This window comes from Taurulus bubalis (assembly GCF_910589615.1).
Source record: "Taurulus bubalis genome assembly, chromosome: 6".
Lineage (NCBI taxonomy): Eukaryota > Metazoa > Chordata > Actinopteri > Perciformes > Cottidae > Taurulus > Taurulus bubalis.
The window spans coordinates 3,601,216-3,629,156 of NC_136594.1; the positions used below are offsets into that span (position 1 = coordinate 3,601,216).

At 42.4% G+C, this 27,941-nt stretch overlaps 1 protein-coding gene across 1 annotated transcript; it reads left to right on the forward strand.

Moving 5' to 3' along the window:
* Window positions 1–118: 118 nt before the first annotated feature.
* On the forward strand, window positions 119–27,847 carry LOC306738319 (hexokinase-1-like; the record flags this gene model as incomplete). The annotated part of the gene is made up of 18 exons (XM_079220157.1): window positions 119–181; window positions 5,559–5,721; window positions 8,812–8,960; window positions 11,173–11,292; window positions 11,519–11,614; window positions 12,252–12,351; window positions 14,311–14,494; window positions 15,651–15,806; window positions 16,590–16,823; window positions 17,481–17,785; window positions 18,490–18,638; window positions 18,756–18,875; window positions 19,410–19,505; window positions 21,415–21,514; window positions 22,903–23,086; window positions 23,183–23,338; window positions 24,560–24,793; window positions 25,687–27,847. The coding sequence occupies 18 exons, from the start codon at window positions 119–121 to the stop codon at window positions 25,838–25,840; spliced, it is 2,763 nt and encodes a 920-aa protein (XP_079076283.1). The 3' UTR covers window positions 25,841–27,847.
* Window positions 27,848–27,941: the final 94 nt, after the last annotated feature.

Sequence of the window (27,941 nt, forward strand, 5' to 3'; positions counted from 1 at the left end):
TTTCCTCCACTCCACGAGAGAGGATCAGATCCGCGTGGGCTCTTCCTCTCACCCTCTCACGCTCTCACCCTCTCACGCTCTCACCCCCACAGCTCCGTGCAGCGGACGCGCAGGCAGGATGATCGCGGCCCAGCTGCTGGCCTACTACTTCACCGAGCTGAAGGATGACCAGCTCAAGAAGGTGAGTGACGACACTCGTTGGAGAGCGTGGGGTTGTGTGTGTGAGTGTGTGACGCGGACATGGCGCGGGGCGCAGAGCCCGCGGGGCGGTGGGTAGGATGTGGAGGAAGAGGAGGAAGAGGAGGCCATGATGTGAGCTGATTTGATCGTGTTCCAGTTGGCTCGGGGGTCTGACAGCGTTTGACATGGATGTCCTTGAGGGGGAGAAGGGGCCGTGGCCAGTGATGTGCCGTCGCTAAGGAAAGTTTCCGGAGCGGAAGCAGACAGGTGTCTGTTGGAGAAGGGGGAGGGGTGGGAAGTCGTGAGCTTCACAATGTCCCTCTTCCCCTCAATGCTCTCTGGCGAAGGAGACACAGACCCGTGATACAGGATACAGGAAACCTGAGCTGGGATGCAGAACATGAGCCGGGGAGTGGGGGGGGGGGGGTTATGATGTCATGCATGACGTCAGTGCTGTAGATGCGTGATGTCACAGTGCCAGTGATTCTTAACCATTGGGCCACGAGCGTTTTTCACCTGGAGCCGCGGGACATAGGTAATGAATTGAAGACAGCAGAGATATTACTGTTATCCACGAGACGCTCAGTTACAATACAGCTTCCCACCACTTGGTGGCGGTAATGCGTCATCGGCTATTTAACAAGCTCCAATAAGCAGAAGAAGACACTCAGCCAGCAGCTAGCTAGCCTGTAGCGAAAGTTATAGAGAAGTATTTAAAACGAAAACATGAAGATCAAAGTCCCCTCAAACGTCTAAATGTTTGTTCAAGTATAATCCTGACTTTACGAAGTAGAGCTTTGTGAACGGAGGTCACAAGGAGGAGCCCTGAGCCTGTGTGGGCTAACGCTGACGCTAGCCTCGCTAACGCTAGCTAACGCTGACGCTAGCCTCGCTAACGCTAGCTAACGCTGACGCTAGCCTCGCTAACGCAGCTAGCCTCGCTAACGCTAGCCTCGCTAGCTAACGCGGCTAGCCTCGCTAGCTAACGCGGCTAGCCTCGCTAACGCTAGCCTCGCTAGCTAACGCAGCACTGAAGGCTTCACAGCTAAAGCGGTATCTAGAGACCAAACATCCAACGAAAGCCGGTGGGATTTGATAAAGGACGATGTACTACAGATGCAGAACGGTCTGCCTGTCACTGACAAGCAACTCCACATGTGCTGTGAAAGCTAGCTGTCACAGATATGAAGAGCAACTTCTGGGTCTGCAAACATGAAGACTGCTGAAGCATATCATTCACATCATACGGCTATATTTTAATTTTCACTTTATTTAAATGTTAGTTGGAGTTTATTTAATTTGAAAATTATTATTTTGAATTGTGTGCACACTAATAGTTGCCCAATAATTGTGAACACACAGATATTCTCCTAAGAAAGTAAAAACCTCACGTTTACTGTCTTAAATATTCAAGTTGAGGTTTATTAACATTGTGGATTTACCGAGGGCACTGTAGTAGTTCAATAATACAATTAATCCTAAAAAACAACTTTCCTAATAAATGTGCAGTGTATTTATCAAATTTCCCAAAAAAGTCCCCCTTCTTTTTGTAGAACAATCAAATTATTAGTTATTTTTGTGTTCATATGCCTGAATTGAGCCTTTTTTAAATGAGTTATTGTATCAGCTTGATTTGTTCCATGGCTTGTTGTCTGCGCAGGTTTACATACACATGATCAATAAATGTCTTTGTGATGATCACATGTCATTTATTTGACAAGGTTTTTGCTTGTTGAGCTGTATAGATTTGATTTAGTTATTGAATAAAAGTTAAACCAATAGTGTGATCAATTGGTTAATAAACCAATACAGTGTTAATATTTGAATGGGCCTCGGGGCACTTTGTACTTAAAGCTGGGCCCCGAGGTCAAAAAGGTTAAGAACCCCCGCTATAGATGCATGATGTCACAGTAGGGCTGCACGATTATGGCCCAAATGACAATTATTTGTCACGATGATTTATTAATTTTAGGGACAACATCTTTTTAATGCGCTTTCACGTTTTTAAATTAACACTGCTTCCACTTCCATTGTGCTACATTCTGGCTCTTATACACATCTTTGCATCAGACTGGTCCTTATCACAGTGCATCTCATAGAAGGAAATGTAAAATAGTTTCAACACTTTTTACCCAAAATTAAATCAACAGAGTGCAGGTAACAGTGCAGGTAATGCCTGTTTGGAGAAATAATTGGACATGTCTTTGGCCAAATGAAATGCGATTGCATCCGTTATTTCCTTGTGTCTTTGGGAGGTGGATGGATACGCTGTCGCGCTATGCAGGGTCGCTGTCGTGGTTTTCTGGGTTAACGTTGGACATGGCCGGAGATTCAGTGAGGTAACGTTAGCTTTAGCCTTAATGCATTGAGATTCAGTGAGGTAGCGTTAGCTTTAGCCTTAATGCATTGAGATTCAGTGAGGTAGCGCTAGCTTTAGCCTTAATGTATTGAGATTCAGTGAGGTAACGTTAGCTTTAGCCTTAATGCATTGAGATTCAGTGAGGTAGCGTTAGCTTTAGCCTTAATGCATTGAGATTCAGTGAGGTAGCGTTAGCTTTAGCCTTAATGCATTGAGATTCAGTGAGGTAGCGCTAGCTTTAGCCTTAATGTATTGAGATTCAGTGAGGTAACGTTAGCTTTAGCCTTAATGCATTGAGATTCAGTGAGGTAGCGTTAGCTTTAGCCTTAATGCATTGAGATTCAGTGAGGTAGCGTTAGCTTTAGCCTTAATGCATTGAGATTCAGTGAGGTAACGTTAGCTTTAGCCTTAATGCATTGAGATTCAGTGAGGTAGCGTTAGCTTTAGCCTTAATGCATTGAGATTCAGTGAGGTAGCGTTAGCTTTTGCCTTAATACATTGAGATTCAGTGAGGTAGCTTTAGCCTTAATGCATTCCTCGTTTATTTTAGCTTTAGCCTTTATGCATTCCTCGTTTATTTTAGCCTTAATGCATTCGTTGTGCTGTGGTTTGTGGTGATTTTTCAGGTGGTTGCGCTTGATTTGATATGTAACAGAGCAGCATTTTGATCGCCAATGTCGCTGACGATCATGCTCATTTAATTGTGGCAGCCGTGAATATTGTGCAGCCCTACGTCATTGCTGTAGATGCGTCACAGTGCAGTAGGTGTGTGTGGCGTCACAGTGCAGTAGGTGTGTGTGTGTGTGTAGCGTCACAGTGCAGTAGGTGTGTGTGTGTGTGGCGTCACAGTGCAGTAGGTGTGTGTGTGTGTGTGTGTAGCGTCACAGTGCAGTAGGTGTGTGTGTGTGTGTGTAGCGTCACAGTGCAGTAGGTGTGTGTGTGTGTGGCGTCACAGTGCAGTAGGTGTGTGTGTGTGTGGCGTCACAGTGCAGTAGGTGTGTGTGTGTGTGGCGTCACAGTGCAGTAGGTGTGTGTGTGGCGTCACAGTGCAGTAGGTGTGTGTGTCTTTGCTGAAGTAGGTTAGTGGAATTTACAACAGTCTCCACCGGCGTGACTCACGACCCTTAAAAAATAAAGGAGGATAGTTATCCAAGCGTGTACATCTGTTCACCGGCTTATTAATACGTGGTAGTAATAAATAAAGGTGGGTTTAGCATCATAGTAACAAAAGGTATAAACCTTTTGACCTGTGATGCTCTTTACAATCTCACGTTGATGAGCAAAGCACTGTTCAAACACACAGCGCTTTAAATAAAGGCAGAGCAGATTCCAACCAGGTTAAATGTAGCCCTGTTATCTAATCAGAATATATATACTTAAAACAAATATTTTGCCACCATATAACTTCAACTTCATGTCGTAAGAAGAAGATGAATATTTTTATATGATTTATTTTTGTTGCCAAATTTAAATTAACTTTTTGGCACACAAACTCACAAGGTCAACAGCGAAAGACGGGAATAAAATGAATAAAAGTGATTTGTCTCCCACGATTTTGACCTGGAAACGATGCATTCAATGCCCTTCATTGAAGCGTTAGTGGTTTTGAGAGGCTAAGGAGAGTAATGCCACACGGAGACGCCTGCAAACAAATGTGTGGATTGTGTTTCATGGCTCAGTGGATCTCTGTGCTTTGTCGTGCCCGATTGGCATGAACTGTGTCATTACATAACAATAACTGGGGGTAAATCCCCACCAACACACGGCCGTTGATTTGATGCTTTAACTGGAATTAAACTGCACGGCGTTGCCATGAGAAATAAACTGACTATTCTGTTTCTGAAGTCCCCGTATGTCACGGCACATATTGGACGTCGTCTGTATCTGGGTGCAGCCTCCTTCTCGCAATGCGTTCTACTTTGGGTTTAGTGAATCAATCTATTGATTTTCTAGCTGCCACAGGAACCAACATGTCTCTCATGCAATTAGTCAAAGAGCAACTAAGCCCCCCAACCTGGAAACCAATGCATACGGGTCTTTAGTCCTGTTGTTGATGGATTCAGGCCCAAACCTGGAATGTTTTAGTGCAAAGTATTTGAATATTGTGGCGTAAATATGCATTGTGACGGCCTACTACTGGTTGAAAACCGGCAATTGCAATTACTAAAGAGTGTTAGTGAAGAGTAGTCGTTACCCTTTCAACATATCCCAGCCTTTCATGTAAACTCAAATACACAAGTATTTCATAGAGTTTATTTTGTCAACGCAACAGGCCCTTTACAGCACCGTTAGCAGAATCATCACAATAGTCAGCATGCTAGTGGTTAGCATTAGCACTAGTGATTAGCACAGGCTAATTGGTAGGGAACCGGCTATCATGGGCGGTTATTTATGAATAGTAATGTCTGGCTGAAATGTAAAAGTAACCAGCAGCTCCTGTTTGTGTTCTGTTTCTGACACAGGAAATCATAGTGGAGCTAGCAAGCTAGCTAGTGAGCTAGCTAGCAAGCTAGCTAGTGAGCTAACTAGCCAGCCCCTAAATGAGTAATACTTTAACGTAATGCTTCATCCTCTTGTCACAGCGTAGGAAAGCACACGTCTATAGATGATCAGTCGTTTGTGTTTAATTTGAAGTCTACGGAAAAGAGGGAAAAGGGCTTTGATTGAAATGCGACAGCTTATAGAAAATTATGCTTTTTTTTTAAGTGTATTTTCAGGGTAGATGCACTACAGGCAAAGCTGGCGTTTAGCTACTCTCTCAGTAAGATGGAAGGTGTATAAATCAGAAGGGGAGATGGTCTCCGCCCTGCTGACACATCGCGTACAACGCTGTCTGTGTCTCTTATCTAGGTTTTTAATATCGAAACATTTATGGCGGGTGGAATGTGCAGAGTGTGCCTTGACTGTCTTTCTGTATCAACCTTTATTCCTCTTGTCTGTTTATCTTCACATCTGTTGTCATGCCTCTACTCTTTACTTCTGTCATTTGAACCCCGTGTCCCGCCTCCTGCCTCCTCAGATCGATAAGTACCTGTACTCCATGCGTTACTCGGACGACACCCTGAAGGACATCATGAACCGGTTCCGGCGGGAGATGGAGAACGGGCTGGGCCGCGACACCAGCCCCACCGCCACGGTCAAGATGCTGCCCACCTTCGTCAGGTCCATCCCCGACGGGTCAGGTACGGTTTACACACAAATACAAAATACACGTGGCCATATATCCGTACATACTTATTGTCCCAGTTTTAAAACATAGTAAATAGTGAGCTAGAGACACGTTAAAGGAGTGGCTTTAACATGTTGTTGCGTCTTAGAGAAACACTTTGACATCCTGTTTGTAATATTTAGCTGGAAGTTAAATATTAGTTAGATATTGAATGACCTGCGATTCCTCGACATCACTTCCTGGTGTCCCTCAGCAGAAGAAGCCCATTGATTCAGCAAACAAAGCTAGAAAGTACAAAAGGGCACATTTATTTATTTATTTTTTATATATATATATATATATATATATATATATATATATATTTTTTTTTTTTTCTTCTATTTATATATGTATAATATATATATTTTCTATTTATAAATATATATGTATAATATATATTTTTTTCTATTTATATATGTATAAAATATATATTTTTTTTCTATTTATAAATATATATGTATAATATATATATATATATTTTCTCTATTTATATATGTATAAAATATATTTTTTTTCTATTTATAAATATATATGTATGTGTATAATATATATATATATATATATGTATGTGTATAATATATATATATATATATATATATATATATATATATATATATATATATATATATATATATATATATATATATATATACACACACATACATACACACACACACGTGTGTATATATATGTATGTGTCTATATATAAAACATTTGTTTTACTTTGTTTTAACATTGTGACCATATTTATTACCATAATAAGTCAGTATTCATACGTTCATAATGCCGTAAAGTGTCCACTCCAGACGTTGTTGTGTCACAGCGTCCGTCTTTCTGCTGCCGGCGCGGTGAGGCGGCGCCCGGCGCGTCCCGCTGCTCTCCGTCTGTGAACAATGTGCTGATGGGGCAAAGCGGCCGGCCTCTGTGTGTTGTGCTCTGGACTCACTGGGTCACTGTTGTTTTCGGCCCCCGGGGGCCAAAGAGTTCAACCGGCCCGACCGGGGCTCTGTACCCGTCTCAAAACATGCAGCCAGTTTTATTGATTTGAGACGATTTAATAAAACAAGTATTTTATATAAAAAATGTGCTATAGCTGCAGTGTAATTTAATCTTAAAGTATCAAAATGCAGAATTTAGAACTAAAATATTCAGTTATAAGTCTTTTGATGAGACTTGTGTCACAACATCAGCACCTGCATGTCAGTGAAAGTGTTAAAAAGTGCTGCGGATAAAAAATATTTTCATCCAAAAACAAATGTACAGTAATTTATAAAGGAAAATGCAAAATAAAAATCAGAGCTGTTTTTGAAAAGTTGTAATATAATGTAGCAAAAAGCTAAACATTATTATATTATATCTCGTGTAACCTCGTTATTTTTAAATTGCATTTTACTGTAATTAAGTTGCAGCGAAACGTCGCTGACTTTGATTCTGATGATCAAATCTTCACAGCAGACCATAATGTTGCTGCCCAGCAGGCTCGTCTCCGTTAGCAACACAGGAATAACATCCAGTGAGCCCGGCTGGCTTTATAAATAGGTTTCCAACAACCACACGAGGACCGGGAACGGGCCGAGAGATGGAACTGATCCACACGTCGACAGATGAAAAAGTAAAGCGGATAAAAGCGCCAAGTAGACGTTGAATTAAGAATTAAAATCATGTAACAAATACGAGAAGATCTGATGCCAATATCTCAACTGAAGGAATCCGTCACCATGGTGACCGGTGATCTCGGGTTTCAGTCATTGATGAGATCTCTTCACGGCCATGACGCACACACAGCTCTGTGAATAATGTATATACACACACGCATGCATATATGTGTGTGTGTGTGTGTATATATATATATATATATATATATATATATATATATATATATATATATATATATATATATATATATATATATATATATATATATATATATATATATATATATATATATATATATATATATATACCTACATACTCTCTAAACCTCCCTCTCCAGTCTTTGTTTGTTTAAAACTGTGAATCATATATTTGTATACATGTACGTATATTATATGTATATATGAACTAAGAGGCATCCGCTCACTCTGATTGGCCCAGAGGTCAAAGCAGGACAGGAGATAAAAAGGACTCTGCTGCCGGTCACCAACACCTCTCCTGTCAGGCGGCTCATTCCGGTCACATGACAAATATCTCAGAGCGGAACATTGTTGTGTCGCCGTGTCTGTTCTCCTTTTGAAAAGGTCACAGGTCTGATTCCTGCGACACCTGATCCGCCTCCCGATGGAGGCGAAGGAGTCATCCGTGGCGTTAAACATCAGAAGCTACTGCCCGTCTTCTGATGCATCGCCTGCACATGATTCACTTGTTGTGATGTCTGTACTTGTTTGTAGGCAACAGGTGTGTGTTGGGGAATAACAAAATGAGCTCTACGCTGCTCTCTCTCTCTGCGGAGGATCGCTTTACGTTTTGGTTTCGTGCCCAGAGAGGCTCGGGTCGCATGAGGAGACTAGAGCGCACCTTGAAAATAACGTCCTTGTTTTGTTTTTCTGCGCGTCCCCTCCTCTTGACTGTTTTTTTTTTTTTTTTTGTCTCTTAAGAGTTCAGATTGCGGTCGTTTCCATTACCGGCCCGTTGTCGGGTCCCAGATCTGGATCCTGCCGACACACAAAAGCGCGAGCCTTGATGGAGCGCTGAGATAACACGATGAAATACCCTGTGAACAGCTGCAGCAGGTACAAGTACAAGTACGTGTACGTGTACTTGTACTTGCTGCAGCCAGGAGCGCCCGTGAAGTCCGTCTTATTTATCATCTTCACTTGTAAACATAGACTGAACATAAGTCTTGAGTTTGACATTTTCGTCGTCGCCGTGTTGGATTACGGCCAATAAACCAATAAACAGAAGTTGCCATATTTGGAAATCGCCCCCTGGTGGTGAGGAGAGAGAATGCAGCTTTAACACATGAAGCATAGACTTCTATACAACCAGAGGAGTCGCCCCCTGGTGGACAGTAAGCAGCTGAATGAAGAGTTTAAATGTTTAACGCTTCCTGTACTCCACTGGGCAGAGAAGGGAGACTTCATCGCTCTGGACCTCGGCGGCTCCAACTTCAAGATCCTGCGCGTCAAGGTGACGCAGGACAAGAAGCAGCCGGTTCAGATGGAGAGTCAGGTCTACGAGACGCCCGACGACATCATCCACGGCAGCGGGTCACGGGTAAACACAAAATACCTCTCTCCTCCCTATTTCTCCCTATTTCTCCCTATTTCTCCCCTCTTATCTTTGTCTCTCTTCCCCCCTTTTTTTCTGTCCCTGTCTCCCCCACTTTCTCTTTCTCTCCCCCTCTCTCCCTTCACCCCTTCCCTATTTCAACCCTCTTTCTCTCCACATTTGTCTCTTTTCTCTTTCCTTTGACATCTTTCCCTCTCTTAATTTTCTCTTTCTTCCCTCCCTCCTTTATCTCCCTCTTTATTTCTCCCCCGCCCTCTTTCTCCCCCGCCCCCTTTCTCTCTCTTTCTGCCCCTTCCCCTCAGTTTCTGTCTTTCTCTACCGTCCCCTCTCTCGTTCCTCCCTCTCTCGTTCCCTCCCTTTCTCTCTCTCTCGTTCCCTCCCTTTCTCTCGTTCCTTCTCTTTCCCTCTTTCCCCCCTCTCTCTTTCCTTCTTTCCCTCTTTCCCCCCCTCTCTTTCCCTCTTTCCCCCCCTCTCTCTTTCCTTCTTTCCCCCCCCTCTCTTTCCCTCTCTTTTTCCACCCTTCCTTTGTTTCCCCTCTCTCTTTCCCTCTGTTTCTCCCCCCTCTCTTATTTCATCTCTCTCCCTCTCTGTCTCCCTCAAATAAGTTTGATCTTATCTTAAATAAACTTACTACTTCTAGTTTTCATATTTAACACAAAAACAACTGGATGTAAATCTCATCTGTCCATCTAAAGTCTGGACTGTCCTCTTGAGAAGGTTGTGTGTCTGTCCTACACACACACACACACACACACACACACAGCCTCAGGTTGTGTGTCTGTCCTGCACACGCACACACACACACACACACAGCCTCAGGTTGTGTGTCTGTCCTACACACACACAGCCTCAGGTTGTGTCTGTCCTGCACACACACACACACACACACACACACACACACACACACAGCCTCAGGTTGTGTGTCTGTCCTGCACACACACACACACAGCCTCAGTAGCAGCAGAGGTCATCTCCAGGATCAGGGCGTGTAACCCGACCCCCGTAATAACGCCAGAGGAGCCGCGCTGACCTTCAGTCCAGCAGCCGGCGGCCGCGCTGTAACGTGATATCAAAACACCAGCGGCGGCCTGAGGCCGTGTGATTGGTCCGGACCGTGACTCGCACACACAGATGCTGCTCAATGACGCGTCGCGGGGACCAGCTGCCCGGACGTGTCCCGCGCCGTGAGGACGGGTCCGTCGGCGCCGAGGTTTCGTGTTCACGGAGAGACTTGTCAAATGTATCAAACGTAACAATCGAGATTCTTATCTTCTACGGGTTTAAATAAACTTCAAAAACTAGATTTTCAAGTTTATAAACTAAAAAAGTTGCCACTGAAGGAAAGTAATCCGACGTATCTTAAACTTTTTTTTTTTATTTATTTTTTTTATTCTGCGTTTTCCTGCAAAACGAGTCAATTTCTGCTCGTCTTTTCTAATTAAACCTTCACGGGAAACTATTTTTAAATCAACTTCCTGTCAAACATTATTGTCCGGTTTGTTGAAAAATTACACACAATACTAGTTTCCCAGTGATATTTTGTGTCTCGGGGAAACAATAAAAAGGCAGCTAGTCGACCAATTATATTTATGTAACGCGCAGAATTTCTATTTTTCGTTTAGTTGAACTTGTTGTTCTTGAAACACTGAAACCTTTTTGTGTTTCTTTGTTCAAGTTTAGCATGAATACATGTTTGTCTTTGTTAGCCTTTGTGTGTTTTACATTAATGCAATCAGTTGATTTAAAAACTCTAAATTGTGAGATACCAAAAGATTCCCCCTAATTATGAATATGAAGCAAAACAGCCGTTGACGGTGAAACTTGTTGTGTTGAATATGATGATGTTTCTTTATCGGGTGCATATAATATATATATAATCTATATAATAATAATAATGCAATAAAAAAAGTGTATTATCACTTTTTGTTTGAACTATTTTAGAGATATTTAGCTTTGAATATTACTGCATTTGTTTACCCTGATTCATATAAATGAGATGCAGAGAATCACATGATTTGTTTCCACTGTCAGGACTCTTAACTTGAAAAATAGAAGAGAAAATCACTGTTTTGTGAGGTGAAAGTGATTAACTTACGACAAAATAGTTGCTGAACTTTTGATAATGAAGTGTAAAAGGTTAGAGGAGTCGAAGGTTCTTTATCTTCTGCCGTGTAAAAAGCATGTTCTCCGTCCGCAGCTCTTCACCCACGTTGCAGATTGCCTGGCCGACTTCATGGAGAAGCAGAAGATCAAGGACAAGAAGCTTCCTGTGGGCTTCACCTTCTCCTTCCCCTGCGCCCAAACCAAGCTGGACGAGGTAAACCTTGTGGAGTTACACGCTAAGGGAGTTTCTGCTTTCATTCATAAAGTCCAGAGGTTCCAAAATCAACTGAGGCGGAGGATGTTTAGCATTTTTACTGTATGAAGTGCATAAAACGGTATAAAAGTGCATTGTGGGAAGAGACGGCGTGAAGGGAACGGCAATGGAGGACATTTTGGAGTCGACTGTAACGGAGCGGTTTTGCCCGTCTGGTGTTTTATAGGCGGTCTTGTTGACGTGGACGAAGAAGTTCAAAGCCAGCGGCGTGGAAGGCATGGACGTCGTGAGCCTCCTGAACAGAGCCATCAAGAAACGAGGGGCGAGTTCTGCTCTCTTCCTTTCATGCAGCAGTTTGCATATGTATTTATTTAATATGTATACATGTCATGTGTATTAGGGCCTTTGAGGTTAAAACAAAATAAGTCAATTATGGAGTCAGATGGAAAATTTCCACTGGGCTTGTACTTTTCCACTGGTGTGTGTGTGTGTGTGTTTGCCGTGTGTGTCGTTCTTAACACAACCATATATTAGTTCAGATAAGAGGAAGGGTCTGAGTAGGGCTGCAGTAGTTAATCATCCATCGCAGACGTAGCACACGGCAAACAGACGTCTGAGGGAAGAGGCTGATCACATCGAGAGTGAAATATGGCTCCTGCAAAGAAAAGAAAACACAATATTTTTTTTTTTTTTTTTTTTAGCTTTTCTTGCAAATTACCACTTTAATAAAAAAAAAAATCAACTTTTTCTCCATATAGAACCTTCTTTTCTTCTTTTAAACCTACAATGGCCTCAATACACCGTCGTATTTATGGAATACATATATGGTTTTATTAAATGTCGACTGCTTTTTTTTTCAGAGAAAATGATGGTCTACTTTTTTAAAAATGGCCGAACGTGTCGCTCCAAATTTACTTTGATTTGAGTTCAACATAATCTTGTTTTTGTGTTTTTCCCAGGACTACGAGGCCGACATCATGGCGGTGGTGAACGACACCGTCGGCACCATGATGACCTGCGGATTTGACGACCAGCGCTGTGAAGTGGGCATCATCATCGGTAAAGACACAGCGATCTCTGAGAAAATAATATAAAAAAGGAGATTAAACTTTTAAAAACCAGCCCCCCCAGAGAATGTTCACATATTGAGTTATGATTTGGGTTAGAGAATGTTCACATATTGAGCTATGATTTGGGTTAGAGAATGTTCACATATTGAGCTATGATTTGGGTTAGAGTTGGACCTTACAGCTGCATCAATTCAAAGAAATAATCATCCTGGAAGTGTTCTTTTTTTTTATAGGCGGACCTGAAACCTTTTCATTGTTGCGTCATCTTCATTTACTCTTAACCAGTAACATATATACTGATATTTACACATCTGAACGCAATCTCACATGTGTACCTTTTATTATAACACCAACATTATTCAAACAGCCCTAGTGGTTGCAGAGATACACCCTTTTTAGCTTTGGTAGGCAATTTTCGAGGAAAGGGCCTAAACACAGGTTGGTGTTTAAACCACTAAGGGCCGATGCTGCGTCTAAAAATGTTTGTTTTTTTAACCTCTTAACGTTCTGCTGTCGCGCAGGCGCACATTTCAACTATACACTGTACATTCCGTTAGTTCGGTACGAGTGCCATATGTTTCTGGAAACCTACGATTCTTGTGATTCCAGCTGTCCACTCCGTTTCAAGATCAGACCACCACAGCAGCTACAATCAATACTTTTGTCAGACAACAACAAACAAACAAGCGATTTGAAAATCAAGACAACTCACCGATGACGCCTCATATTGATCCATAAATCCATAATATTCCAACAAAAATGGCGTTGTTACGTCGTAAAGGTCCAACAAAAATAAATCCCATAAAAGATTTAGTCCAAAACACGTGATTACATCCATAAATATCCACCAACTGGCGTTGCATCATTCCATTGCAGCTGAAAGTTATGACCGAAAGTAGTGTTGTTTTTAGCAGCAAGTTATGTTTGCATGGGAGAGCTTGCATGTTTGCATATGTTTGCATGGCACAGCTACAAACTCGCTATCAACATGTCCGCCGAAATCTAACGGTTCCAATGAGACCCCACTTGAACCAATAGGAGCTTCATGTCCTGACTGACAAGCTACATTACCCAACCAGAAGCTACGCTGAAGTTTAGGCTCAGCCTCTATTTTCTTACGTGGCTCCCGTCTGCTGCGTCGTACAGGTCAGATGACAGGCGTTTCGGACAGCCAATGAAATTGCCTAAACAAAGATAGGCGGGAAGAGGGGGGGGGGGGGCAAATAATCCCAACAGCCTTCAATTTGATGAGAAGAGACAGCTGCTGTAGAGCTTCAGTCTGAAGTGCAAATTAGCATAAAAATGCATTTATACTTCATTTTCTCTGTGTCAGCAATACTGGTAGTATATATGAATAGTACCTATATAAGTTTGCAAGACTATCATGTATATATATATATATCATGAATATTTTCAGTCTCAAAATTAAAAAACGCCTAGACATTTCATTAGAAAAACATGTGTAAAATATTCATTTTCTGTGATATTGTTATCAACTTTTTACTCAGACTAGAAAAGGCTTCAGGCTATGGTCCCATTGTGTTTTCCAGTCCATAAGTCCCATTTATAGTCATCTACAGGCATCTATTTGCAAAGAAATGTTCAGGTGGAAATAAAAACCTTATACTTTACTGTGTTCAAACTCATATAACTCAGTGTCAGCAGCACTTAAAGTGATTCTGACTATTGAGGGAAAAAAGCTTCAGATTGTTACCTTTCAAAAGAGACCAAGACCATGCATTTACTCCACATAGTTCAAGTACAGCTTCCAGTTTACTTTGGGTATACCTGGATAGGCGTTTTTCGGCAAATTTTACAGGAATGTTAAGAGGTTAAAGCTGAAAAGTACGGCATGCATGCAAAGCCCCTTTCGGTAGCATTACACAGTTCTGCATGTGGGGGGCGCCAAAGGCATGAGAACGTGACCCCTCCGCCCTGCGCCCTGCAGGAACCGGGACCAACGCCTGCTACATGGAGGAGCTGCGGCACATCGACCAGGTGGAAGGGGACGAGGGCCGGATGTGCATCAACACGGAGTGGGGCGCCTTCGGGGACGACGGGTCCCTGGAGGACATCCGCACCGAGTTCGACCGCGAGATCGACAGAGGCTCCATCAACCCGGGGAAGCAGCTGTGAGATCTGGGTTCCTTTCCCTTCATTTAGTTTCACCAAAATATAGTCTTTCTGGAAGATTCCTGCTTGAGGGAAAAAAAATATATATATTACATATTTTGCGAGATGTTTGAGGACTTCTTTAACTTTAACTGTAGGATTTCCTTCTTCTTTCCTCTTGCTTTCTCTTTCCTCTTTCCTCTGTCATTCTTCTTTCCCCTTTCTTTCTTCTTTCTTTCTTCCTTCTTTCCTTCCTCCTTTCTTTCCTTTCTCTCCTCTTTCCTTCCTTCTTCGTTGTCTTCCTTCTTTCCTTCCTTCGTCTTCCTTCTTTCCTTCCTTCGTCTTCCTTCTTTCCTTCCTTCTTCTTTGTCTTCCTTCTTTCCTTCCTTCGTCTTCCTTCCTTCTTTCCTTCCTTCTTTCCTTCCTTCGTCTTCCTTTTTCCTTCCTTCCTTCTTTCCTTGTTTCTTCCTTATCTCTTTCCTTCTTTCTTCCTTTCCTCTTTCCTTCTTTCTTCCTTTCCTCTTTCCTTTGTCTTTCTTCCTTTCCTTCTTTCTTCCTTTCCTCTTTCCTTCCTTCTTTCCTCTTTCCTTCCTTCTTTCCTCTTTCCTTCTTCTTTTTTTCCTTCCTCTTTCCTTATTTCTTTCCTTCTTTCCTTCTTTCCTTCCTTCTTTCCTTCTTTCCTTCCTTCTTTCCTTCTTCCTTCCTTCTTTCCTTCCTCTTTCTTCCTTTCCTCTTTCCTTCCTCTTTCTTCCTTTCCTTCCTTCGTCTTCCTTCTTTCCTTCCTCTTTCCTTATTTCTTCCTTTCCTTTTTTCTTTCTTTTCTTTCCTTTCTTCCTCTTCCTCCTTCTATGTAAAATATTTAATACTTTTCATGCTCTGCAAAATAGGGATAAAAAGTGAAAAGATGTAATTTTAGCCTGCAACAAAAGGTGTTGTGTTAACAATGTGTAGAGTTAATTTGCACGTCATTTTGTGAAATACATTTCTTCTACAGAAAAGCGGTATACGCTTGATTTCCTGGAGATCCGATCTCACTTTTATTATCACCATTATTCTAGAAAAAGATCAGTTTTTGTTCCTTTTTAAAATAGTCTTTTCTAAACGCTGTATCCTGCCTAGCGACAGCAGCATGTGGGTCTTTGGAGAGGGAGTGACTAACGCGTCGTCTCCGCTCAGGTTTGAGAAGATGGCCAGCGGGATGTACATGGGGGAGCTGGTTCGACTCATCCTGGTCAAGATGGCCAAAGAGGGGCTTCTGTTCGAGGGCCGGATCACCCCGGAGCTCCTGACCAAGGGAACCATCGAGACCAAGCACGTCTCCGCCATCGAAAAGTGAGTCACGCCACAGATTTGGTTCGTCACTTTTTTTTTTTTTTTACCTTCAGCAGCGGTGGCAAAATAAATTAAAAATACACTTACTGTTGGTCTAGGCACAAATGGCAACAATAAAAACCTTGATTTTATATATATATATATATATATATAAAATATCAAGGTTTTTATATTTATTTATTTATATATATATTATCTATCAAGGTTTTTATTTGTGCCTAGACCAACAGTCCAGACACGTTTGTTTTTTTTGTGCAGGGCTCTGAGTCAACAGTTTTGAAAATAAGAAAACACAGTATAATAAGACGGATATGAAAGCACTAAACATTCGGCGGTATATGTACAAAAGATGGTCGTATGTACAAGAATATATCAATATGCAGAGAAGTGGGAGTGAAGGACCATTTGGTAAACTTATAAATGCAAAAATGTTCTCATGTATTTTCAACTTATAAAAATGAATTACGATTCCAATCAATATATATTTATTTATTTATTTATCTGGGTGTAGTGTGGAGAAACCAGCGTTTCACTTATTTTTGTATGTAAAATATTGTAATAAATATAGAATACTTTTCATATTAAATGTAATGTATTTGTTATAAATATTTTTTTATAAAATTATAATTTATTTATCTTAACATTTTTATTATTATTATATAATATTACATAATTAAAATGTCACTGAAATGATGACACTATACCTTCAGCGGCGGGGACGAGATCCTCCATGTTTCCGCTGAAGGATAATTTTTTTTGAACCGAATGTGTTGTGGTCTGCAGGAGCAAAGAGGGGCTGAAGAAGTGCATGGAGATCCTGACGCGGCTCGGCGTGGAGCCGTCGGACGAGGACTGCCTGGCCGTGCAGCACGTGTGCACCATCGTGTCGTTCCGCTCCGCCAACCTGGTGGCGTCCACCATGGGCGGCATCCTCGCCCGCCTGAAGGAAAACAAAGGGTCCACGCGCATGCGCACCACCGTGGGCATCGACGGGTCGCTCTACAAGATGCACCCGCAGTGAGTCAGGAGGAGGAGGAGGAGGAGGAGGAGGAGGAGGAGGAATTTCACTGCTGGGAAGATTTCCCATGAATCAGTCTGAGGAAAAACTCCCACAATTAATCCAAATTACTTCTATTTTTTGTTAAAAGCATAGGGTTGGAGCACATTTCAACATTATTGTGTATTTCAGCCATAATTGAGATATTTTGTGAGGTCTAAATTTGTAATTTAAATTTATATATGTGTATATATCAAATATTTCCACTATGTTGGGACCATATTTATTAACCATAATCAGTATGTATGTGTAATTGCTTTGAACGTCATCCGTTGGATTTTTTCAGCATTCCCATATTATAATTATCTAGATTATCTTTTTTGTTTTACCCTAATCTATTTACTTCTATTTACTTCCTGGTCCTTGTGCAGTATAATTATATAAATGTCCATAATAATAATAATGGCAAAAAATTATAACGATATTAATAATAACAAAGTTAATGGTAATAACAACAAATACAGCAATAATACTAACTTTAAAAAGTAAAGAAGCAGTACCATGTTTTACGATGAAATACTCCATTTAAAATTGAGAAAGGAGATGTTTATGTGTGAGCCTTCAGACCATCTCAAGCTTCCTCCTCCTCCTCTTCTTCCTCTTCCTCCTCGTCTCAGATACGCCCGCCGCCTGCACAAGACGGTGCGCCGCCTGGTCCCGGACTCGGACGTCCGCTTCCTGCTGTCGGAGAGTGGCAGCTCCAAAGGCGCCGCCATGGTGACGGCCGTGGCGTACCGGCTGACGGAGCAGGCGCGGCAGATCCAGCAGACGATGGCCGAGTTCAGGCTGAGCAAAGCGCAGCTGCTGGAGGTGAAGAAGCGCATGAGGCAGGAGATCGAGAGAGGCCTGAAGAAGAGCTCCCACCAGGAAGCCACGGTCAAGATGCTGCCCACCTACGTCCGCACGACACCGGACGGGTCAGGTGACCAAAACATATGTTTACATATCAGCATGCAGACGAGTGGGAGGGAAGGACCATTTGGTAAACTTATAAATGCTACATTTTTACAATACAAATTTTAATGAATTAAGATTCCTATAGTAATTTAAACTGAAATCTGTGCACGGTTTTCCTTTTTATATATATATATCTATCTATCTATCTCAGTGGGTGTGGAGAAACCAGCATTTCACTATTTTGTTATATGTAAAATATTTTAATAAATAAAATAATGCATTTATGTTGTTATAAATCATATAGAACAAATATTATAAATATATTTTTAAAAGATATAAAAATATATAAAAAAAATAAATATTTAAATTAAAGATATTAAATATATTTTTAATATAAAAAATACATATATTTAAAAAATAATTAAAAATATTATTTATTTATCTTAATATTTGTCATTATTATAATATTACAATAAGATTAATATTATATTTCAGATAGTGTCATAATTTCATCAGCTGATGAAATTCTGACACTATCTGAAATATAATATTAGGGACAGCTCCTCCCCCCCACCACCACCAAAATAAAAATGACATTATTTCCCTCACTCGAGAATATTCCTTCTAAAATAAATCAATACAATGGAATAAAACATATTTCATTCGACGGGTTAAAGTTACGCTGTCGGGTTCTTACCCTAAAACAATAAAACTTCTCTTATGATGCAGAGAACGGGGATTTCCTCGCTCTGGACCTCGGAGGGACAAACTTCCGCGTTCTTCTGGTGAAGATTCGCAGCGGGAAGAAGCGATCGGTGGAGATGCACAACAAAATCTACGCCATTCCCATAGAAGTCATGCAGGGAACCGGAGAAGAGGTAACGACGCAGACGCTCCCGTACTTTCATACTTCTCTGCGAACGCCATCAAACTAAATCTAGGACATGTTCGCCTCTCGGTATTCGAACCGCTAAACGCCGTCTCTCCCTCTGCAGCTCTTCGACCACATCGTGCACTGCATCTCCGACTTCCTGGACTACATGGGGATGAAGAGCGCTCGCCTGCCGCTGGGCTTCACCTTCTCCTTCCCCTGCCATCAGACCAGCTTGGACGCGGTACGTTCTCCTCAGAGAGGGAAGGACCAGAGAGGCGGAGCTATAAGCAGAAATAGGGTGGCAAGGACGAGTAGATAACCCGTCACTCATCTACTCGTCCTCCTGCCCAACACGCTGCTAGTCTATGGAGCCCACACTGTCACTAACTGCATCCATGTTATCTCATGTTGGGACACGAAGATAGAGGCGGACAGAAGGGTCTAGAATATGTGTTTACAGGATGTATTCAGTCTCTTTCCCACACTTTAATCTAAAGGAACCGATAAGAGTATCAATAAGCTCCAGTATCGATACATCCGCCCCTAGATGCGATCAATAAAAGGTAAATTAAGTAAAGTCCAGTAAACAGCCGACTGCAGAACGTTAATCAAGGATATATCATCGATGTCGTCATCCGTGTTCTTGCCTCTCCGGCTCAGGGTTTCAAGAGTTGACCTCTTTAGTCAGAAGGCTGCTCCGACCTCACCGTTGTTGTTGTTGTTGTTGTTATGACATGTGTGTGTGTGTGTGTGTGTGTGTGTGTGTGCTCTGCAGGGCATCCTCGTAACCTGGACCAAAGGATTCAAGGCCACAGACTGCGAGGGGGAGAATGTGGTGGAGCTCCTTCGGGACGCCATCAAGAGGAAAGAGGTAACGGCACACGGGAAACATCCTCTCTCAGGAAGTGCAGCCTCTCTCTCAGGAAGTGCAGCCTCTCTCTCAGGAAGTGCAGCCTCTCTCTCTCAGGAAGTGCAGCCTCTCTCTCTCAGGAAGTGCAGCCTCTCTCTCTCAGGAAGTGCAGCCTCTCTCTCTCAGGAAGTGCAGCCTCTCTCTCTCAGGAAGTGCAGCCTCTCTCTCTCAGGAAGTACACAGGAAGTGCGCTCTCTCTCTCTCTCTCTCTCTCGAAGTACATTCTCTCTCTCTCAGGAAGTACACACAGGAAGTGCATCTTCTCTCACAGGAAGTGCATTCTCTCTCGCTCTCTCTCAGGAAGTACACACAGGAAGTACATTCTCTCTCACAGGAAGTGCTTCTTCTCTCACAGGAAGTGCTCTCTCTCTCTCTCTCTCTCTCTCTCTCTCGCTCTCTTTCTCGAAGTACACACAGGAAGCTCTCTCTCTCTCAGGAAGTACACACAGGAAGTTCTCTCTCTCTCAGGAAGTACACACAGGAAGCTCTCTCTCTCTCTCTCTCAGGAAGTTCTCTCTCTCTCTCTCAGGAAGTTCTCTCTCTCAGGAAGTACACACAGGAAGCTCTCTCTCTCTCAGGAAGTGTTCTCTCTCTCTCTCTCTCTCTCTCTCTCTCTCTCAGGAAGTTCTCTCTCTCTCTCTCAGGAAGGGCATTCTCTCATCACGGGGTGTTACGGTGGTGTCGGTTGCTTTTAAAGGAACCATGTGACCAATGCAGGCTCACTAAACATGAGGACATAAGTAGGGTATAATAAAAAGCTTTGCAGCAATTAGTGCAGCATTGCAAAAACGTTTACTTATTATTACGTATTTTAAATTTGAGATTCATCCATCTACACATTTAGTATGAATGTCTGCTTAAATTAACTTCTGACTGCTGCTTTGCTGATGCAGTTTGATTGAATGTGTTGTCGAGAACTTAGATTATTTATATATATATATCTCATAGACTTATTTTGGGACCACCTCATTGTTGTCTCGTGTTGCTTTGAAAAGCCTAGAACATAAAACATGGCCGACCGGCCTTCAACAAACAAACCCCTGGATCAACGTGTTAAGAGTAAAGGATCCCAGGTAGAACCGTCCTGTGGGCACGGCGTGCGTTTGGTTGCTCTGCACGGCGTCGGCGCGACCAAAGGAAACAGGTTACGGTAAAGACGGTTCAAAATGGCCGCCATCGCTGCGCTCCATCTCCTGGTACGTCCTGATGACAGGGCGGCGCACCGGCACCTGTGGACTGGAATTAAATCAAGCGTTTTAAATGTTCCGGTTCTGATTACGACAGCAGTTTTTGAGTTTCTGATATCGATCTCGCCCTTTTTTTAGGTGGAGTTCCCAGTAAGTATTGCGTGTTAAGTGCATTGACCGAGAGGTGAAGCGGGACCGGAGCCGTGTGTTTGGTTATTGTTGTAAAAGCATGTCGTAACACCTGGAAAACCAACTTCCAGACACTGGGGAGGATTGTGTGTCTGCAGTGTAGCTTGTGTATTTTATTTTGTATTATTGTGTCGCTTGTTTAGGAATGCGAGTGAACTGCATTGTGGTACCAGACCCGAATATTAATCCAGGCCCCGATTGCTGGATTTACGTCGCTTTAAATGTGGAGTGAAAACCTGCAGGCATTGAGCGATATTATCCATTTGAGGATGTGATCATCTAACATGTTGACCTGCGGAGAAAAGAGAAGAAATCTTCTCCAGTTTCACAGTTCTACTAATTTAAAAGTAACATGATGTGCACATGGAGTTATTGGATTATAACACAAAGCATATATACACATCTTGAATTGTGAGATTTGCGTAATACCGTGACATCATAGGTGGTTCCATCGTACGTCTGTTTCATCTTCTAGTTGTGTTTTGTGTCTGCAGGAGTTCGAGCTGGACGTGGTTGCCATCGTGAACGACACCGTGGGCACGATGATGACCTGCGCCTACGAGGAGCCCAACTGTGAGGTGGGGCTGATCGCAGGTCAGTCTCAACACGGCTTAATCAGGAATATATTTAAAAGAAATGTCCAAGGGAAAGTTCAGACGTTTTAAAGTGTGTTTGTGTGTGAGGTTCTTCTCCAGAGTCAGAGTTCTGCTGCAGTCGATGGAGAACCAGTGAAGTGATGTTCTGCCGTGGATGTATTTTAGACTCCTAAAAGAATCTATATCCGTTTAAGTGAAGGCTTTATTTAGAATATGTTCACGTCTTATAAATCATAAAAAATATAGAACAAATATTATAAATATATTTTTAAAAGATATAAAAAATATTTAAAAAAAAGAAATATTTAAATTAAAGATGTTAAATACATTTTAAATATAAAAAATACATATATTTAAAAGAGAAATTAAAAATCTTATTTATTTATCTTAATATTTTTCATTATAATATTACATAATTTAAATTTCATCAGCTGATGAAATGATGACTGTGCAATATAATATTAACCTTAAGGGACAGCTCCCCCCCCCCCCCCAAATCAAAAATTACATTATTTCCCTCACTCGAGAATATTCCTTCTAAAATAAATCAATACAATGGAATAAAACATATTTCATATTTTATCTTGATGTCAGACCTTTCTGATGGTGAGCTGAAGCCGTTATCGATGCTTCAAAGCCACTAGACTCCGTTGACAAAATCAATAATGTTACACAAACCAACTGATCGACCAGCAAGATCAAAATGACCTTTTTGTCAAAGGAGTCTAGTGGCTTTGAAAAGGTCTGTCATCGGTAAAGAGGGAAAAACACTCTAAACAACGCGTTCACTTAAACTGATATAGATTCTTTTAGGTGAAATACGTCCACAGCAGAACATTTCTTTGCTCCCGTCTGGTTCTCCATTTACTCACAGAAGAACCTCACACAAACGCACTGTAAACCAGAACTGACCCTTTTAAGGTAATTGATAAATAATTAGTCGGTGAACTTGTATACAAAGGTTCTCACGCTCATGGAAAACCTGGAAGAGTCATGGAATTTTAAAATGGTTATTTCCAGGCCTGGAAAAGTTCTTGAAAAAAATTAATATGCTTTTAAAAGAAAGACTATCAGAATAAAAGCAGGCATACATACAGGCATCTATATAAATGTTTATTCTTTTAATCAAACTATTGTCTCATTCATTTGAGTCATTTAAGGTTTACTGTATGCTTTGTATTCTCATTGTTAGTTTAAATACTACATTTACTCACTTTCTACTGTTTACACCCAGATGTTTGCTCATGGAAATTTGGTTTAAAGTCATGAAACCCATTGGTCAGAATGTGTCTGCTCACATTCTCGGGATGAGGACCAGATCTGCAGAACCGATAGGAAACGCTGACCTACAGTTGCAGATGTCTTAGATCTTTATTGTCCTCTCAGGGACCGGCAGCAACGCCTGCTACATGGAAGAGGCCAAGAACGTGGAGCTAGTGGACGGCAGCGAGGGCCTCATGTGCGTCAACATGGAGTGGGGCGCGTTCGGAGACAACGGCTGCCTGGACGACATCCGGACGCAGTACGACCAGGCGGTGGACGAGAACTCGCTCAACGAAGGCAAACAGAGGTGACGGCGCTCCTCCGGCCTCCAGCGGCGTCCTCTTTGTTGCCGATGGAAAGAATAAAAGCAGAACTGAGCTGCGTCTCTTTCCCCCCCCCGCAGGTATGAGAAGATGTGCAGCGGCATGTACCTCGGAGAGATCGTCAGGCAGATCCTGCTCGACCTGACCAGACGCGGCTTCCTCTTCCGGGGGCAAATCTCAGAGGCGCTGAAGACCAGGGGCATCTTCGAGACCAAGTTCCTGTCGCAGATTGAGAGGTGAGCCGGGGTCCAGGGGTCCAGGGGTCTAGGGGTCCAGTAGTCAAAGTAAAAATCCACCCTAAAATATGGATATGGGCCATATAGTGGTAGAGTTTTCATATTTTAGCAGATAAGTGACTTCATTTTTGCTACAAACTACTTTTCATCAGATTGTTAATGCAACAGAATGAAGTTTCATGGCAGAAAACCTTGAGACCAGCTTTAGACCAGCAAGATCTTAAAGGGACTTAAAGAGCTTTAGACCAGCTTTAGACCAGCAAGGCCTTAAAGGGGACATGAAGAGCTTTAGACCAGCAAGGCCTTAAAGGGGACATGGACACCTTTTAGACCAGCAAGGCCTTAAAGGGACATGAAGAGCTTTAGACCAGCAAGGCCTTAAAGGGGACATGGACACCTTTTAGACCAGCAAGGCCTTAAAGGGACATGAAGAGCTTTCCGGTGATGCGTTCGGGTCTCTGGAGTTCCTGTCAATCCACAAACTGTGAAATAAGACGAGTATCTCCACACACAGCTTAAGAGCTATACCTTTTTAAAAAGGTGCGCCATCTTTTATTCCTCACAAGCCAATCAGAGCAGACCTGGCTTTTCTTTTGGAGCAGTCTTAAAGAGACAGGCGCGTTTCAGACGGGGTGAATACAGGTATATTCAGACAGACGGTATGAGGAAAAAATAATTTATTTTTTAAACATTAAAGCATGTAAACATGTTCTAAAATACAAATATAAACCACATATTGAATCCCAAATAGTTTGCTTTAGTACAAACCACAGTACAGTGTTTCTCCTGCGTCTATTTGCATGAATTATTCAATATGAAAATCAAGTTGACGAAGCGTGCGATGCTTCACACAGAAAACAGAGCTTTCATTGTCCTCACTCTTGTGCGAAAATGCAAAACAGTAATTTGTTTAAACTTACATTTTGAGATGGTATTTGTCAAAGCAGACATGCTGTGTGTTGATCTTCATACTGTAGTAAAATGAATGGAAAACCCCTGAAATTGCAGAATTAGTCGCCAGGACTGTTAAATATCTGATATATGCTCGTTTATTTAAAGTCTATGGCACAAAAGTAGCATCGTGGGTGTGGGGGGCAATGTGACCACTTGAGTTTATACCCTGGTTAAGCCTACCTTAGCCTCTGGCAGCAGCTGTGAGGTATCCGGTGACCCTCCTGCTGTTGGCTGACCTCTGACCCCTCCCTCCCTCCCGCTCCACAGCGATCGTCTGGCGCTGCTGCAGGTCAGGGCGATCCTGCAGCAGCTGGGTCTCGACAGCACCTGTGACGACAGTATCATCGTGAAGGAGGTGTGCGGCACGGTGTCCCGCCGCGCGGCTCAGATCTGCGGAGCCGGGATGGCTGCCGTGGTGGACAAGATCCGTGAGAACCGAGGCCTGGACCACCTGGACACCACCGTGGGCGTGGACGGCACGCTCTACAAGCTGCACCCGCAGTAAGACGCAGGGCACAATGGGTTTAATAATCCGTCTAAAAACACATATCCAGTTCCATCAGGATGCAGGAGATGAACCTTGTATCAAATGGACGGCACCTGCTGCCCTCCATTTTAGTTTTCGCACTAAAATCTTTGTCTTGAAACGAGAGCTGAAGCAGTTGGTAAATTAATTTCTCTCTGATGGTTGACATAAAAAAAAAGAACAATTTGTATAATTTATCAAGGAAACATTTGCTGGTTTCTGCTCATTAAATATGAAGATTTGCTCCAATTTTTTTTTTCTGGACTGTTTGACAAAACAAGCAGTTTGCAGACGGACAATTTTTAGAATATTTCTACACGGACTAAAGGCAGCAGCGTCATTTTCTGGAAGAATACTTTGGCAGCAGGAGTGGAGGGGTTAACATTGAACCCTTAAGTCTTTCATTGACAGCAGAATCAGCTTTATTGGCCATGTGTGTTTACACAAACATGGCAGGGTTCGTTCGGTCACGGGAAACCTGGAAGAGTCATGGAATTTAAAAATGGTTATTTCCAGGCCTGGAAAAGTCCTTGAAAAATGTGTTCTGTTCATGAGGTTCAGTTACGCTGAGTTTGAAATAATGAATATGCTTTTAAAAGAAAGACGCTCATAATATAAGCAGGCATACATACGGGCATCTATATAAATGTTTATTCTTTTAATCAAACTATTGTCTCATTCATTTGTGTCATTTAAGGTTTACTGTATGCTTTGTATTCTCATTGTTAGTTTAAATACTACATTTACTCACTTTTTACTGTTTACACCCAGATTTAAAAAAATCTTGGTCATGGAAATTTGGTTTAAAGTCATAGAAATCCACTGGTCGCTGTGTATGAACCCTGTTCCTGTTGCTCTCCTCCCTCAGCTTCTCGCGGATCTTCCAGCAGACGGTGAAGGATCTCGCCCCGAAATGCAACGTCAACTTCCTGCTGTCCGAGGACGGCAGCGGCAAGGGGGCCGCCCTCATCACGGCCGTGGCCTGCCGCCAGAGAGAGCTGGACGCGCAGCAGCAGCACTAAACTACCTTCACCCACCACCAACTCCATCGTCTCCCATTGGCAGCCGTGACTCCACCTCTGCCCCTCCCCCCCCCCCCCCCCCCCCCACACACACGCACTCCCATATTAGGGAATTAAATATTTATTTATACCGCACCAGGTTTATTATTTACATGTCTGTACATTTTTCTCAATAGCTCATCAGTAAACCGATCAATCTAAACTCACTAAGGTGTGCAATATTTGTGTTGCTAATTTTATTTTTATATGGAGGCAAATGTATAATTGTATTTCTATATAGCTGAGGCCACTTTGAATCCCAGAGGTCTCTAGGAGGTTTGCACCATCCAGATAGATAAAGGAAAAAACGTCGGCGCTTTTTTATATGAGAGTTACGGGACGTGACTTCCAGATGAAGGTCGTCCTTACCACCGAGTGACGGGACTCGTCTCTACTGGCTCCACTGGTTCAGAAAGAAAACCAGTTCCAGAAAATGAAAAAGGGCTCGCTGCAAAAAAAAAGGGTTGAATGCCAGAGTCACGGCTGTTCAAATCATCCTCATTTCTGTGCACTACTAACCCCTTTGTGTGTAACCATGTTAACGTGTAACCCACATGTGTAACCATGTTAACGTGTAACCCACATGTGTAACCATGTTAACGTGTAACCCACATGTGTAACCATGTTAACGTGTAACCCACATGTGTAACCATGTTAACGTGTAACCCACATGTGTAACCATGTTAACGTGTAACCCACATGTGTAACCATGTTAACGTGTAACCCACATGTGTAACCATGTTAACGTGTAACCCACATGTGTTACCATGTTAACGTTACCCACATGTGTCGCCATGTTAACGCGTAACCATGTTAACGTGTTGCCCACATGTGTCGCCATGTTAATGTGTAACCCACATGTGTTACGATGTTAATGTGTAACCCACATGTGTCGCCATCTTAATGTTCAACCCACACGTGTAACCATGTTAACGTTACTCACATGTTAATGTGTAACCCACATGTGTAGCCATGTTGACGAGTAGCCATGTTAACGTGTTACCCACATGTGTCACCATGTTAACGTGTAACCCACATGTGTCACCATGTTAACGTGTAACCCACATGTGAAACCATGTTGACGTGTTACCCACATGTTAACGTGTTACGCACATGTGTCACCATGTTAATGTGAAACCATGTTTACGTGTAACCCACATGTGTAGCCATGTTAACGTTACCCATATGTTAACGTGTAGCCCACATGTGAAACCATGTTAACGTGTTACCCACATGTTAACGTGTTACCCACATGTTAACATGTAACCCACATGTGTCACCATGTTAGCGTGTAACCCACATGTGTCACCATGTTAGCGTGTAACCCACATGTGTAGCCCACATGTGTAGCCCACATGTGTAGCCATGTTAACGTGTAACCCACATGTGTAGCCATGTTAACGTGTAACCCACATGTGTAGCCATGTTAACGTGTAACCCACATGTTAACGTGTAACCCACATGTTAACGTGTAACCCACATGTTGACGTGTAACCCACATGTGTAGCCATGTTAACGTGTAACCCACATGTGTAGCCATGTTAACGTGTAGCCCACATGTTAACGTGCAACCCATGCTCGGTCTCCCAGCAGCACCAGTCACTCCTCCTGGTGGAGAAGGTGTTAGCGTTGCTGCTTGTGAACTATACTATACTTTTTGGTGTCGTGATGAATCCCACTTCTACTCATCGTCTGTGCAAAGAATAAATGTATTTCCCCCAAACCCCCGAGAAAAGGAGCGGATACTACGAGCGCTTTCGTGTGCATTTGTGGCCGCGTGTCAGTGTGACGACCCGTACAGCTTTCGATGTTCCCAGCTCTGTGGAGACTGCATGCCTTACATTAAGACAAGAGGAGAGGACCGGTTCATTTCCCGTTTCACTGTTTTCTGTTTTTTTTTTTTTTTTTTACATTATAAATTTGTGGTTGCGCACGGTGGAAAAAGTGAATTCATTAAATTATATTTTGTTGTGCAGTAAATCCTGGTGTCTCTTTCTTAAATATCCATCAAGCAGCGGCAGACAAGAAACTTGTAGTACTGGAGGGGAATAAAGTAGCTTTA